The 16,275-nt window shown below is 48.7% G+C and overlaps 2 protein-coding genes across 2 annotated transcripts in view; one reads left to right on the plus strand and one right to left on the minus strand.

The window, feature by feature from the left end:
* LOC149337220 (cathepsin L-like) overlaps positions 1-16,275 on the minus strand; it is a 55,681-nt gene that overhangs the window by 21,324 nt on the left and 18,082 nt on the right. The window lies entirely within an intron of this gene.
* On the plus strand, positions 1,599-14,617 carry LOC149337221 (uncharacterized). The gene is made up of 6 exons (XM_089553637.1): positions 1,599-1,995; positions 2,079-2,120; positions 4,241-4,327; positions 11,109-11,356; positions 13,454-13,613; positions 14,166-14,617. The coding sequence occupies exons 1-6, from the start codon at positions 1,770-1,772 to the stop codon at positions 14,615-14,617; spliced, it is 1,215 nt and encodes a 404-aa protein (XP_089409763.1). The 5' UTR covers positions 1,599-1,769.

Here is a 16,275-nt window from a genome sequence, read left to right on the forward strand (position 1 = left end):
ACCGCTTAGCCAGCTGTCAAAAAGAGGAGCAGAATGAACTGTTAGCTATTGCACTTGTAAGGTGATGAACTACTTCTGAAACTCATTAGTGCCTTGTTTTTGAAGACCTGTAGTTCCCAGAATTAGTGCTGCACTCAGTATGCTTAATAATATTTAGTACAGAAAGGTTTAGTATGGTAATTTTTTTTTGCATTATGAAACATTTTTTGGCACACAAAAAGCACAGACAAGGAAAGAGCACACAATACAAATGCCAGACATCAATTGATGCTTTGCGTTGTGTGCTCTTTCCTCATCCATGTTTGTTGTGCACTGAGACAGTGTTTCATAATGCAAATTCAGAACCAACTCATCCAGCTGTTTACATTTAGTTCAGTTTGAATTGTTAGCCTGTCGCAGTGGCTGAGTGGTCCATGCTGCTGAGCCGAGGGCCCAGGTTACATCCTGTCTGTGGTGAAATGGAGCAGTGCAGAATGCGCTTGTGCTGTGTAATATCAGTGCATGTTAAACAACCCCATGTGGTCTAAATTAATCTGGAGTCTTCCGCTACGTCATTCTTCATAGCTTAAAGCTGTTAAATCCTAGAAACCAGAATCACACTTTTAATTGTAAATAAAACAATGCCTCTGCCACATGAGTGTTTCACAGGCTTTCAAACTGATAGTCTGTTGGCCTGAGTGTTGCTATACAGGCAGCTGAACGGGCATCAAGTCAGCAAAGCAGCCCTCGGACATATTTTGTAGTGACAATTCTGTTAAGTATGGATACGTGTTTAATTATGAGGAATTATGTGAGTTAGTTTTTGAAACCCATAGTTTGTACGAGATTTTGGTGCATGGTATTGAGGGTGCCTAAGACTGTATGCTGTTTGGGCAATTAAATATGTGCTCTCGAAAGTCTGCCAGTTTCCTTTCATAAGGTTTCTGATATAAACAGCAAGCTTCTTGTGGTAAGCGGCCGTGATGGTTAGCAGTCTATGGTTGAGGAAGGAAGGACCCGTGCTCTCACTGTAATGTAAGTTATCAATCGCTCGTACAGCTCTTTTTTGTAAAGTAAGTACTTTCACAAAATTGGTTGAGGTAGTCGTTCCCCAGATCAACAAACAATATTGTACATGCGAAAAGACTAGAGAGAAATAAATTTGTAGTTTGAATTTTCGAGGCAGTATTGTGCGAAATTTATTTACGATACCAACAGAGCGAGCCATTTTAGTGCAAACGTAGTTTACACGATCTGTCCAGAGTAAATGTTCTTCAAAAATGACTCCAAGGAACATTGTAGAGCTGACACGAGTTATAGGAGCTTGCTCGAAGTGAATTTGGAAGTTGTTCGGAACTTCCTTATTTTTGGCTCTAAACAGTATGTACTTTGTTTTCCTGACATTAAGTTCTAACCTATTTGATTTTAACCAAACAGACAATTGGGATAACCAACTATTGGAGGCTGCTTGCAAAATATTACTATCTTGCCCTGAAAAAAATGCGTTAGTATCGTCTGCATAGATTATAATGTTGTCTGCTGGATGAAGGTTGACGATATCATTAATATATAATAAGAACAACGTTGCTCCTAGAACGGAGCCCTGTGGCATACCAGACACAATCTGACCGATCCCAGATGAAATACCGTTAATGATAGTTGTTTGAGATCGGTTGTCAAGGTAGCTAGCAAATAAGGTTAAAGGAACGCCGCGTATTCCATAACACTGCATTTTTTCAAGCAATATCTTATGGTTAACCGAGTCAAACGCTTTCCTCATATCAAGGAATATGCCAACTGTTAGCAGTTTATTTTCTATGTTTTCAATTAGCTTTTCTTTGATTTCCAGTAAGGCGGCCTCAGTTGTTTTGTTTTTTTTTAAATCCGTACTGTTGCTTGGAGATGACATGGTTTTTGTCGAGATATTGAGAATGTTTGCAGGATCCTACAAGAGCGCCGAAAAAAAGGTGCGGCGCTACGAGTTCACTTCAGTCCTAGAAAGCTCGGCAGTTTCTGGTAATTGAAATTCTCATATTTCTTTATTGATGAGAAATTATTTTGCATACTCAACAAGACGTTCATGTGCAATTCTTTTTTAGGAAATGAGGGCCACAACGATGTTGTACAGCTGCCGTCACCACGTAGGACATGAATTCTCATTTGTTAAGCCGCCGCGGTGGCTCAGTGGTTACGGCGCTCGGCTGCTACCCGAAAGACGCGGGTTCGATCCCGGCCAAGGCGGTCGAATTTTGATGGAGGCGAAATTCTAGAGGCCCCTGTGCTGTGCGATGTCAGTGCACGTTGAAGAACCCCAGGTGGTCGAAATTTCCGGAGCCCTTCACTACGGCGTCCCTCATAGCCTGAGTCGCCTTTGGATGTTAACCGCCTTAAAACTAAAACACCATTTCTCGTTTCTATTTAATGTAAGGTCGACATTGTGTTAGTTTTGATTGGGGATTTATGGTAGTATGCTTGCAAAATCTGGGAAAAAAACTCCACCGTAGCTAATTGCACTTGCAGAGAAATGGAACGTGCTCAGACTTGGCATCAGCTTTTTACATTTGCCATGCTCTCAGATCAGCAGTGAATCTGCCAGTAACCATTTCGTGGCAAACTCTCTTACCCACGTTAACAGTACTGCGAACAGGTTTCTATTCACATGGCATATATTCCACTCTCTGTTTTTGGTTTCGCCATGACAGTTTCTTTTGTGTCCTTAAATGTACCGTATTTTCCAGTGTATAAGACGCACCCACCATATATGCAGGCTGTAATTGAAAAAGTTGCTATATAAGACGCACCCTTATATAAGACGCACCCCAGTTTTCCCAGTTGGGCTAGTGAGGATCAAGTAAACACGCTTGCGCGACCATCACGAAATTCACCGTACTTGTGAGAAATTCTTAAGCAACGCTAAGTGGTCGAAAAAGGCAACACTCACGCCATTCCTGCCCACGTTTTGGAAAAAAAGAAAGAAAAACGAAAAAACTCTCCCACATGTCCATAAGAACATTTTATTTCTACTTAAAACCTTGGAAGTCTTCACCTTCGGATGCGCTATCAAAAAGTTCGCCCATTTCTCGTGGCAACGCGACTGAAATATGCTCTTCGCACTACGTACATGGAGCAAACAAAGTGGCAAAGGGTGGCTGAAAAAAGAACGCCGGCTTGTCCTGGCTTGTCTTGACAATGGCGAGAAGCGTGATTGTCGTCATCTTTTGGCATTTCACATGACTTTTGCTTGGGGCCTCCGAAACGGTGGTGTGTTTGTGATCCCGGAAGTCGTCATCCCCGTCGTTTCATGATAAAGTTCACCTAAAATGTTGCGCACGGTGGTCCCCGTATTGAAGTATTAACCGTGTTACAACCGCTTCATTGCTAGTGATATTTTTTCGGTAAAAAAGGCTTGAACATGAACCTGAGTAATTTCTGAACTCTCTAAAAAAAAACGAAAACTTCGCATATAAGACGCACCATTGTATAGGACGCACCAGCAAGATTTTTGAAAAAAGCCGCGTCTTATACACCGGAAAATACGGTACCAATGCACCATGCTGGTGCATGAGAAATGTAATTATTGAAGTACTATAGACACATATTTAAAAAATTGAAAACTGATTTTTCAGGAAAGAAAGTGGTGCAGTAATTCTCTCGCATTTCGGTGGACATTCATAAGAGAAGGGATAAAGGAGGGAGTGTGAGAAGAAAGGAAGAAAGAGGTGCCGCAGCGCCCTGGGATAATTTCAGCCGACTGGGGATCTTTAACGTGCACTGACATCGCACAGCACACGGGCACCTCTTGCGTTTCGCCTCCATCGAAACGCGCCGCCGCAGTCGGATCACAACGTTCTTTTATGTGTCATAGGTATCTGCATGATGTGACATTGTTTGTCACGTCAACTACTTGTCATGGAGGTGTCGGTTTTGATGGGTTTTGAATTATGAAGTCTTTGTACAGCCTGTGATTGAAACCAAATTAAAATATCTTTTCGGCCAAAGGAAGTGTTACTATTGCCTGGCGGGCATCTCTATATAACCAGGAATTTGTTTCTGAACTTCGTAATTTTGTGTCTATTGTGTTTTAAAAAGATCACCTGTATGCAAAACAGCCTGGCCATGCAACTGTTCGGTCCCTTCTCCAAAAATATCCTGAAGTAGCATTTCTGCATTCAATTAGGATAGAAATGTGACATTGTGGTTGTACACAGTAGTGTGTTCTGTACTTCCTGGATTGCCATCAATGACGCATGTTCATCTCCAGCACCACTGAATCACGCTGGGGAGAGCGTGAACGAAAACAGTGCGCCACCCAGCAAGCTGGAGGGGTCGACAGCTGGGACTGTTGATGGTGAGATTTTCACTTTGTTTACTTTTGTGCAAAAAGAGAAATGCAAGCCAAACATGGGGACACAGTGAGAGGACAGAACAAATGCTGCTTGTCCCGTCTTTTCACTGTGTTCCTTTCTTTTAATTACACTCCTATTTTGTCTAGTATCAAGTGACACAACAAAATATTGTTACGTTGCCCGAAAGGTTAGTCACAAGCAAGGGCGACCGGAGCGCAGAACGAACCACACAGGAGACACCGAACACTAGCGCGCGCACACCAGTCAGGCACTTCCTTCTCATCGTCTTCTGTGAATATCCGTTGCATGGCCCCCCGTCCGGAAAAACACCGTCACGGTGTACTGGATGACGTTGAGGGGCATGGCGAGAGGTAGGGTTTCAGGCGAGAGATGTGGACGATATCACGTTGAAGGTGGTGGGAGGAAGCGTGCTGGAAGGCCGGAGCGATCTCGTAAGTGACAGCGGTTACCTGGCGCAGGACACGGTACGGGCCAACATAACGGGACAGAAGTTTTTCGGAGAGGCCGACGCGGCGAGATGGGGACCAAAGCAAGACGAGGGAGCCAGGAGAAAAAGAGACTGTGCGGTGACGGCGGTTGTAGAACTCCTGCTGGGAGGCCTGCGAGGCGAGAAGTCGGGAGCGTGCAAGTTGACGGGCGTAGTCAGCACGGGCAATGACGTCTTGGGCGTATTCAGAGGACGGAGCAGCAGGAGTAGGCAGTAGCGTGTCCAAAGGCAATTGGGGCTCGCGGCCGTATAAAAGGTAAAAAGGGGAGTAACCGGCAGTATCATGGCGGGAGGAGTTGTATGCGAAGGTAACATACGGGAGAGCGAGGTCCCAGTCGCGGTGATCGGGGGAAACGTACATAGCAAGCATATCGGTCAGAGTGCGGTTGAGACGCTCAGTAAGTCCGTTTGTCTGCGGGTGATAGGCGGTGGTGAGCTTGTGCTTAGTAGAGCAGGACCGAAGAATGTCGTAGACAACCTTGGACAGAAAGCAGCGGCCGCGGTCTGTAAGAAGTTGGCGGGGAGCACCATGGTGCAATATGAGGTCGTATAGCAAAAAGTCCGCAACATCTGTAGCTGTACTGGTTGGCAGTGCACGCGTGATCGCATAACGGGTGGCGTAGTCCGTGGCAACTGCAACCCATCTGTTGCCGGAGGTGGACTCTGGAAACGGACCCAGAAGATCCAAGCCGACGCGATGGAAAGGTTCTGGGGGCACGTCAATAGATTGAAGTGTGCCAGCTGGGAGAGTAGCAGGGCGTTTCTGGCGCTGGCACTCATCACAGGCTGCAACATAGCGGCGTACGGAGCGGAACAGGCCGGGCCAAAAGAAGCGACGTCGCGCACGGTCGTATGTACGCGATACACCCAAGTGGCCAGCAGTGGGGAGATCATGGAGTTCATGAAGGATAGCAGGACGAAGGTGCTTGGGGACAACTAGTAGAAGGTTGGGGCCATCCGGATTGAGGCTGCGGCGATACAAGATTCCGTCAGAGAGCACAAAGCGCCGCATTGAAGGATCAGACGGTGTGGAATTGAGGCGGTCGATAATTGAGCGCAAATCGTCATCGCGGCGCTGCTCTTCTCCCATGTTGGCAAGGACAGAGATAGAAAATAAGTCGGCTTCGGTGGCAGGGCCAAACGAGTCACACTGGCCAATGGGGTAGCGGGAGAGGCAGTCGGCATCTTGGTGTAACCTGCCAGACTTGTAAGTCACGGTGTAATCATACTCTTGCAGACGCAATGCCCATCTCCCAAGCCGCCCTGCAGGGTCCTTCAGAGAGGAGAGCCAACATAGCGCATGGTGGTCGGTTTTAACCGTAAAAGGGCGGCCGTATAGATAAGGACGGAATTTGCCAACTGCCCAGACAACGGCTAAGCACTCACGTTCTGTTATGGAGTAATTGCGCTCGGGCGCAGAAAGAAGGCGGCTGGCATAGGCGATGACACGGTCCAGACCGGATTGTCGCTGAGACAGCACAGCGCCGATGCCGTAGCCACTGGCGTCAGTACGGACTTCGGTGGGGGCCGCAACATCAAAGTGCGCCAAAACTGGTGTGGTGGTCAGCTTGGCGATCAAAGTGGAGAAGGCTCGTTCTTGGTCAGGTCCCCAGACGAAGGTGGCGTCTGTCTTCAATAGGTCGGTGAGGGGACGGGCGAGGTCGGCGAAGCCCTGAATGAATCGACGGAAGTACGAGCAGAGCCCCAAGAAGCTTCGGACGTCGTGGCAAGATCGGGGAAGGGGAAAGTCTTTCACGGCCCGGATCTTATCGGGATCAGGGTGAACCCCCTGGAAATCAACGATATGGCCCAAAATAGTGATCTGACGTCTCGCGAAACGGCACTTCGAGGAGTTAAGCTGTAGGCCGGCACGACGAAAGAGGGAAAGAATCTGGGAAAGGTCTTCGAGGTGGGAGGAAAATGTAGGCGAAAATACAACGACGTCGTCCAGATAACACAGGCACGTGGTCCACTTAAATCCCTGCAAAAGGGCGTCCATCATGCGCTCAAATGTGGCTGGTGCGTTGCATAGGCCAAAAGGCATTACTTTGAACTGATATAGGCCATCAGGGGTCACAAAAGCGGTTTTCTCACGGTCCTTCTCATCGACGGCAATTTGCCAGTAGCCGGAACGAAGATCTATGGAGGAGAATTTGGCTCCGGGTAGGCAGTCAAGGGCGTCGTCAATACGCGGCAGAGGATAGACGTCTTTTTCAGTTATCTTATTGAGGTGTCGATAATCAATGCAAAACCGCCAGGAGCCGTCCTTTTTCTTCACTAGTACCACTGGAGAGGCCCAGGGACTGTGGGATGGTTCGATTATGTTCTTGGCAAGCATTTTTGTGACCTCGTTGTTTATGACCTTGCGCTCGGCGTGGGAGACACGGTAGGGCCTGCGGCGAATGGGAGGGGCATCGCCGGTGTCAATGCGTTGCGTCACAGCGAGAGTTTGGCCCAGTGAGGTGTTGTAGAGGTCACAAATGTCGGAGAACGACTGGAGAAGGTCACGAAGCTGAGAAGTTTGGTCGGGGCGGAGATCGGTGGGCATCATGGTCGTGAATGCGTCCGAGGTCAGCGGAGTGGACCGCGGTGGGTCTGGGGGGTCGCGATGAGGAGAGGCATCCAATGGAGCCACAGGGCACTGGGCGAGTGGGGACAACGTAGCGACGCACATGCCGGCTGGAAGCAGCTGTGAGGAGAAGCCGAAGTTCAAGAAAGGTAGAGACAGGTTGTTGGCTGTGACGGTGGCGATGGTATGGGGCAGGACAACACTGCGGGTCAGTGCGAGGTCAAGGACTGGCGCAACGATGTAGTCACCATCGGGAACAGGGCGAGAAGGTGTGAGGGAAATGAAAGATAAGGCTTGAGGGGGCAGGTGGGCATAGTCGGGGCAGGTCAACCGGAGCGACGAGTCGATGGGGTCAGGATCGAGTTGGGGAAGCTCAAGGTGAAGGACACCCTGCGAGCAGTCAATCAGGGCAGATTGATCCGACAAAAAGTCTAAACCGAGAATGAGGTCATGGGCGCATGTGGTAAGGACGGTGAACTGAACCGGCGTACTGTGGTCTCCGATGGTCACGCGAGCGGTGCACTGTCCCTCGACAGCAGGCATGGCACCATCCGCGACGTGCACACGGGACATTGCAGGCGTAAGGACTTTGCGTAGGCGACGGCGGAGGTCAGCACTCATAACGGAAATATGGGCACCGGTGTCAATAAGGGCGCGCACAGGAACACCGTCAACTGTAACGTCTAGCAGATTGGGTCGAGTCGTCAGTAGAGGGTTTGAGGTCCGGGTCGTTGATGCAGCGTCACCTCCGGGAGCTGCATCACTTAGTTTTCCCGATGAGAGGGGCGGTAGGACGCAGCAGTCGAAACACGAGGCGACTGCGGTGAGCGTGAGCGGCGGGCTAGCGGCGAAGGCGAACGGGAGGACTGTCGTGGAGGTTGATCGGCGGCCTCAGACGTCTCGGATGGGCGGCGGGGTGAAAAGCGGCGAGTGTAGTTTGAACGGTAGTAGGAGGCGTCTCGCGGGGGTGACGTCCAGGGGCTGCGGCAGTGGCGGGCAATGTGGCCGACCCGAGAGCATTGAAAACAGATTGGGCGGTCGTCTGGCGTGCGCCACTCATTCGGATCGCGGTAACGCCGTGGTGAATAATAGGTGGGACGGAAAGGGACTGGAGGTGGTTGCTGTGGGGACGAGTTTCCGATGGCGCACAAAGCCGGAGGGAGGTTGAGGTGGGCGAGTTCTTGCCGCACGACAGCCTGAATAAGCGACACGGAAGGCAGTGGGTCATTAGGTGTGGTCGATGATGTTACCACAGGGGCTAAGGCTTCGAGTTCACGGCGAACAATTCTTGTCACTGTGTCGGTGACAGGAGGAGACTCTGAGGGCACTTGAGTTTGAAGTCGTTGGTCCTGGCAAGAAGATGTAGCGGCTGTGTTTGGAAGTCGGGAAAACTGTTGAGAAATGCGACGGCTTTTGACTTGTTCGAATCGACGGCACTCCTTGATAATGCTGTCAACAGTTGTGCAGTCTTTGCAAACGAGCAGATGAAAGGCATCGTCAGCAATGCCTTTCAGCACGTGGCCCACCTTGTCGGACTCGGTCATGGTGGCATCGACTTTGTGGGAAAGTGCCAATACGTCCTGTATATAGGCCACGTAACTTTCCGTCGACGACTGCGCACGAGAAGCAAGCTGTTTTTTCGCAGTGGTCTGCCTATCGTCAGGTCTTCCGAAGAGTGCTCGCAATTTCTCTTTGAATATATCCCAACTGGTAAGTTCTTCTTCGTTGGTTTCAAACCACACCCTCGCCGTTCCATTCAGATAGAAAATGACGTTAGCAAGCATTAACGTTTGATCCCACCGGTTATATGCGCTTACTCTTTCGTAAAGGCTTAACCAGTCATCGACATCGGTGCCGTCGTTTCCCGAAAAAGTACCGGGGTCACGGGACGAAGCCATGACCACGAAAGGAGCAGCAGAAGTGGTCGGCGACTCGCTGGGTGGGGCCATGATGGTAGTAGCGCCGGTTTGACGACCGCTTCGGAGCTCCGTGGTACTGGGGACGATACCCCGCACCTCCACCAAAGATGTTACGTTGCCCGAAAGGTTAGTCACAAGCAAGGGCGACCGGAGCGCAGAACGAACCACACAGGAGACACCGAACACTAGCGCGCGCACACCAGTCAGGCACTTCCTTCTCATCGTCTTCTGTGAATATCCGTTGCAATATAGAAGCTAGATCTGCTTTGCCTTAAAGAAAAACAGAGCAAATTTTAAATTTCTCATTGTACCTGCTGCTGCCGAGCAGCAGTCAATGGGTCCAGAAAGACCTAGAGAATATACTTATTCAGGAAGATATTTGCACGGAGTTCTCCTCAGTGGCTCTTGAAACGGTGCTAGGAGCACATTTCTAGTTTCAAACTGTACGTGCTTTGAAAGGGGTCACTCTGAAAATCATCACATGTATTTCTCAAAAACGATTGTATTGAACTGAAGTGGTACTGGAATTTACAACCTAGTACTTCCATTGCTTTCTCCTCTTGTGATTCATAGTGGAGTGGTTGTTGTGTGCCCTTCCCAAGAGCTGTATGTTGTGCTTTTGTTGGGTTCTTTTGGATCCTGGCATTTCTGTTGCCTCTCTCGGCCTACATCACCACCAGGAAGCCACTCCTACGAATTGCACTCTACACAGTAGTCCCATGTTCTGTGCATTTGTTTCCTTACCAGCATAATTTGGTCGCTTGGTCGCGGTTGGTCAGCAAGGCCCATATTGTAATTTTTCATTGTCTTTCAAAGTATTTTAAAAGTTTACTGGTTGGAAGTCAATGCAGTGCCTTGGATGCAGCGAATGTGCTGAAAAAAAATTAATTGCGCTATCACAAAGCTCCCATAAAGGGTGCTGAAGGAGATAAGCAGCCAATAATAGTGGCATGCTCTGAAGGAGGACCTCTTGCTTAGGAAAGAACTGAACAGCCTAACTGCCTTGTGGAGCACATCAGCTGGCTCCTAGTCTTGTCTTGCCTGCAGCAAAATGGATGCGTGGTAAGAGATAAATGTGACCTTGTTTTATGTCTCAACGGTTTGGCACCTCCTGTGCCTAGCAAGAAACATTTGGTCCACCTCTTTGTTGCATTTCGCCTGTCAGCTAAGGGCTATAATTCCATAAGGGCTATCTTTGTTGCAGTTTTAATGCATTGATCCCTGCCAGCACTTGCAGTTAGAACAGATGTCTACCTCCAGCATTTTGGCCAATGTGGGTTTTGCCGTGAGCAATACTTTCCAAATGGTGCAATGCTATATTAAGGGCACAGGCCTGCTCTGCTTTCTCGCTTCTATTAGCACATGCTTCTCATGACACTGGAAGAATCCATTTGCGACTAACTGCTGCCATCTCTGCCATGGTGCAATAGCAGTGGAAATGCCCATGAAGCAATGTAAAAATTGGCGAAGCTCATAGACTGAGAAGTCCTTTACACAACAAGGCTGCAGGTTCTGTGCTAGCTATCACACATAGAGCAGCTCCATTTCACCTAGGTGTTTGTCAGTGCATGGTGACATTTATGGCATTTAAATTAGGCTAGCAAGGAATAGGACATGAATTAGAAGTGTCCTGGAGGATAAAAACTGGTGGAAGTTTAGGAGCATAGTACAGAGTGTGTTGCTGCCTACTGTTAGCCTCATACTGTTCTTTATTGTACCTCAGTGCGCAAATGATATTATTGCGCCCAGGTTAACCCTGCTCTCACTGAAATTGTTGATTGCTTCAGTTTCAGCTACCCTGCTGAAGCTGATGTGCCTGGTGCTGGAGGTCCGACAGCAGCAGCGCGACTTAATGCAGCGGTTACAAAGGCTGGAGGATCATGTGCTGCTGCGGTCGGACCGGCAGCTGGAGCAGAGGACTCGGCCAGTGTCCCCCTCGCCACCGCCTCCCACCCTTGCACTGCCCGCATTCTCCCCCGAGGAGTTGGACACTGTGGAAGCTGCCGTCCAGGACGACAGCGCGGCTGCTGGACTGGTGATTTAATGTTTCTGATAATTCGTGTCTGGAAAAAATGAATGCCTACTAACGAATTGCATGCATAATGTAATTCCGAGGTTTGTGAAGAAATCTTGAGCTCCAAGAGTATTTGCATGCCGTGCTCTGTGAATAACATGCTCTTCATAGATATAATTCCTACTGTTGTGCTGGAGTGTGCTGTCACAGTGTGTTTTGTTAATGTAAATGTCTTGTTCATGAAAGTTGCTTGCTGATATACACACTGGCTGTTTCAGTGAACATTTTCAGGAATTCCTAAGAATAGGGAGTTCAAAATAGAAGAAATATTTGCAGGTACACACGCACAGTTATGCAGTAAATTATGTCCACCACTGCTGAGAGATCGTTCCTCAAAAAAAAAAAATTGTTTTCCCATATCGAACTTGCGCTTCTTTAGGAATTTTTGAGAGTTCACTGGAACGCCCTGTCGATTCCTTGTGTGGTGAGATTTACTGTTGGAAGCAAAAGTGGTACGCAATGCCCAGCCGGTAGCAGAGCTTGCAAAAACTGCATCACGTGTCGGGACAGCTGTTAGGGGACTCTCTTTATCTGCTCTTTGGCTCCTATCAATTTGTTGGGCTCAGTAGCAGTGCTGAACATGTGGCGCTCGCAATATTGCTTACGGCAAGTGCCAGTTGTCACATCATGTTTCAGCCACGCAATGCAAAGAAAATGCCACCTGCGAGACTGCTGTCGCATCAGAGCGTTTAGGCGAGAAGGAGCGCTAAACAGCAAACCAAGCTACTGATGCTGGTTCTGTGCGAAGCATTGCATCTGTCACATCTTGTAGTAGCTTGGTATTTGGCGGTGCAGTCACAGGCTTTTTTGGGGCAGTTGCTCTCAGATGGTGTCACTCAATGTCATTCGATGTAGTTTTCCAGAGCTCTGCCGGTGGCCGGTCGTTGCATAACAGACTTGGTTCCAACAAATTTTTTTTCTCAGTCAAATATTTCTGTGATTACATTATTGTTTTACATCGATCAACAGCAAAAAAAATCCCCTATGCTTTTGTTGCCTGTGGCTGCCTTTCTTCGTATGTGTCTCATAACGAGCCCCTCATTTTCCTTACATTTGTCATTTATTGTTGTGCTGTTTTAATTTAGTTCAGCAGTGGACTTTGTAGCTAACATTAAGGATGTTGTAAGGTCTGTTTTACAGGAAGCTGAGCTTTCGGTTAATATACTGTTGCATGAACTGCTGTGAACACAGCTGGAAGTTGGTCCTCTCTCAGCGCGTCTTTAATTTCGGCTAGGTTTCCCAAATAATGGGGCAGCTTTAACCCACCTCTTCCCTGTCTTTTGCTCACATTATGCACATTCTGCTGCCAAAAACAAGCAACATCGTTTAATTAAATGTGGTTGCTAAGCCCGCAGCTTTACTCAGGTGCTTGGGGATTTAAATAAGCGCCCTTTGTATAGCATTAATTAGACTGCTCAATTTCAGGGTAGTGAGCCCCGCCATGGTGGCTCAGTGGTTAGGGCACTCGACTGCTGAACCCAAAGACTCAGGTTCAAACCCAGCCGTGATGGCCAGTTTTCCATGGAGGCGAAAAGCAAGGCGCCCGTGTGCAGTGTGATGTCAGTGGCGCATGTTAAAGACCCCACGTGGTCGAAACTTCCGGAGCCCTCCACTATGGTGTCCCTCATCATAGCCTGAGTCACTTTGGAGCTTTAAGTTCTACAAACCAAATCAATTTCAGCGTAACGGCTGTGCAGAGAAAACACATCCAGCACATAGATATCTGCAAAAAGCATTATAGTTATAATATAATAATGTCCAAGATGCAAAGCATAATGGGTAGGAGTTGGCCACCTTTGCTTAATCGCTAATGTTTCCCTGCTCTTAGTAAACTGGGAAAAAAAAGAATGTCCATATTGGTGGTGGTGCTTTCTGCTGGTAGCAACTAGTCAAGCTATTGTATCATACAGAAATTATGCATTATGATTGTAGGTACTCGCATGGGCTGTTGACAGGTAGTCACACAATTGTCTTAGCTATTCGATTCTGCTAAACTAAATGAAATTATAATTGATGTTTGTGCCTAATAGCTTGTGCACCTGTGGTGTTTCTTTTCAGCGAAAGCAGCTGGTCCGCCTGGGGGGCAAGGGCCTGAGGGAGGTGGGCTCCAACATAATGACCGCCATCATGGGGGTGGCTGTACAGAGGATGTACAGCCTCCATGGCCGCAAGGGCAAGTGGTCATTTATTGCCCTGAAGTTATGCAAGGTGGCAACAGGTATGTTGTTGCAGTAGCTTTTAAATGAATTTTAAAAGATGAGTGGAAGAACATGCACCAAGTTCTGCTGCGCTTTGTTTTCTTTTCTTCTTTTCAGTTGATACTTTACCAGTTTTCTTTTTCATTACAGGTGAATATTTTGTTACTGTTTTTATGGGGGTAGTCATCTGCAGTTTTCTTCCATGTGCATCTGAAGATATATGAGTCAGCAGATGCCTTTCAAAGAAAGCCCTCCCACCAGTCACATCCATCTCTTGTCATGGATCGTAGTCGTGCCTTGTATCTGCCAGCCATTTGTGCTCCCATATGTTAGTAGTGCAAAGTGGTCGTCCGTGATGTCGCAGCAACTTTATACAGTTAGTTAGAAGAGCTTTCAGGTGGATTTTCTCCTCAAGTTGTATTTGGATACTGTAGTCCTTTCATTTTCGCACGCACTTTGAGTTAACATGTACTTGTGGCCTTTCCTGTTTTCTCTGTTGCTGAAATAATCTTGATTTCTGTTAACGAGCAAAGTTTTTCAGCTGGCCTAAAATGAACGCTTATCTTATGCAGATGCCATCTGTGAGAAGACGGGGGCGGATGTGGTGGAAGCGCAGGGGTTTATTAGGAAGTGGTTGCCAGGTTCGGTGGACCGTGGCGGCGGACGCAAAAGGCGTTTTGCCGAAGCGTTTCTGCCAAGTACCGCTGCCGGCCTGGCAACCACTGCGAGCCCCTGTGCTTCAGCCCCCAGCACAGTGCCCTCCCTTCCCCAAGCGGCCCCCACCTCCCAGAAATCCTCCTCCCGCGCGGCCCTGGCTCCTTCCCAAGGTCCCGCCTCCTGCGCGGCCCTCGCTGCCTCGCAGGACTCGCGCAACCGCGCGTCCCCAGCCACGGTGCCTAATTATTTAATAAATTGTTTCTCAGTTGGATTCTTTCGTTGCCTCATTTTGTTGTGCATGTGTATAGAAGAGATGATTGCAGCTTTGCAATGCCAAAACCCATGGCTTTCCCAATGCGAACATTAACTGGAATGTGAATAGTCGCTGAACTGGAAATGCAATGGCATAAACTTCGGGCAAGCGTTAGCAGAAAGGCTGAACAGTGGCCTAATTGTGGTATGTCAAGCCGGTGTTGGTAGAGCGGCTGAACAGTGGTCTGATAGTGGCATGAATGTCGGTTCAGTGTTGGTAGAGTGGCTGAAAGTGGGTACAATAGCGGCGTGCATGTCGGTTCAGTGTTGGTAGAGCGGCTGAACAGTGGTCTGAGAGTGGCATGAATGTCGGTTCAGTGTTGGTAGAGCGGCTGAACAGTGGTCTGATAGTGGCATGAATGTCGGTTCAGTGTTGGTCCGAACATCAGGCCAAGGTTGGAAAAAGTAACTTTTTGCCCCAATGCCGACGTCGGTACGACTTTCGAGCCGGTTTTGACCAGCATTATGCCAGCGTCGGTCCATTGTTGGTGTGCTGCTTGGGTTTATTATAACCCAGGCTACTTCCGAAGCGCTGTCCACCGCGGCTTCGATACGAAACAGGCCTAGCGACGACCAGGGCAGCCAGAGAGCAGTGCAGTTCGTCGCCCGGCGCGCCCGCGTCCAGCGCCGTTGCCGAAAGCGCGCTACGTGGGCAGGCATGCTTTGTCGCCGCCCGAGTACAGCTGGCAGTCTTTCTGATAACATCGCTATTTTGTCTTTTCCGGTGCGAACTTCAGTAGCCAAGCAGCGCGCAGGCGCTGGTGTGCGGTGGCAAAGTGTTACACCGGATGTGGGCCGGGCATGAGAGCGGCGCAAAGGTGCTTGCCGCTCCGTGTCCCTGCTTGCAGTAGGCGGCAGTTCGCAAGCGGCGATTGGTGCGGCGCGCCGGCCAAGTTTTCGCACATGTGCCAGCTTGACAGCTAGCAGACTCCATTCTGAGCATATTCCGAGCAGACGACGGTGCCACATTCGAGTCAATATGCGTGCTGTAACCTCGGTCAACTATGGCTAAACAGGCCTCGCTAAGCCGCCATGTTGTGTTGACGACAGAAGCCTCTTATTGGCTTCTTAAAATGACGCTTGCTGTGAGTTGAGGGGGACGCGCGCTGGGAAACCGAAATTTAGTTTTTTTCGCTATTCAATCAACCCAGACGATGAAACGAACCGAGGTATACTACAGAATGAAGGGTCAGAATTCCAAATACACACGTCGTTCAAAATTTTCGGAAAACATTTCCCGACCCCTTTAATTGGAAGCCAACTTTTTACGCGTTATAGGCCTTAACTGACGCGCACGGGTTGCCGATCGGCCTCCTTATCGCACTGCTTTCTTCGCTTTCCAGCCAAGGAAGAGACGGGAGGGAACAATAAAGCGTTCCCACTATTCCCAAAACATTGCCGGGCTGATAGTCAATCCAGCACAATGCACAAAAAGCAAAGGAAAAAATTTCGCTTAGCCGCACTTTGATCTGTTCCATCCAGCACTCTCACTGTGAGCTTCAAAACATGCACGTTTTACTGAGAGCTCAAGAATTTCTTGCGATCAAGGTATAACGAGATGTAGCTTTTCTAAGGCCTTTATTCTGCTTCTGTTGCGCTCTTGAACGTCGCACTTTATACTTCCGTCCATTTGTCTTGTTTTTATTGCGAAACCAATACTACTTTCACTTTCAGCTCCTCGCGTGGCGAGGCCGCGGTAGCTACCATTGACCC

This window comes from Amblyomma mixtum, chromosome 7 (genome assembly GCF_055824585.1).
Source record: "Amblyomma mixtum isolate Tamu chromosome 7, ASM5582458v1, whole genome shotgun sequence".
Lineage (NCBI taxonomy): Eukaryota > Metazoa > Arthropoda > Arachnida > Ixodida > Ixodidae > Amblyomma > Amblyomma mixtum.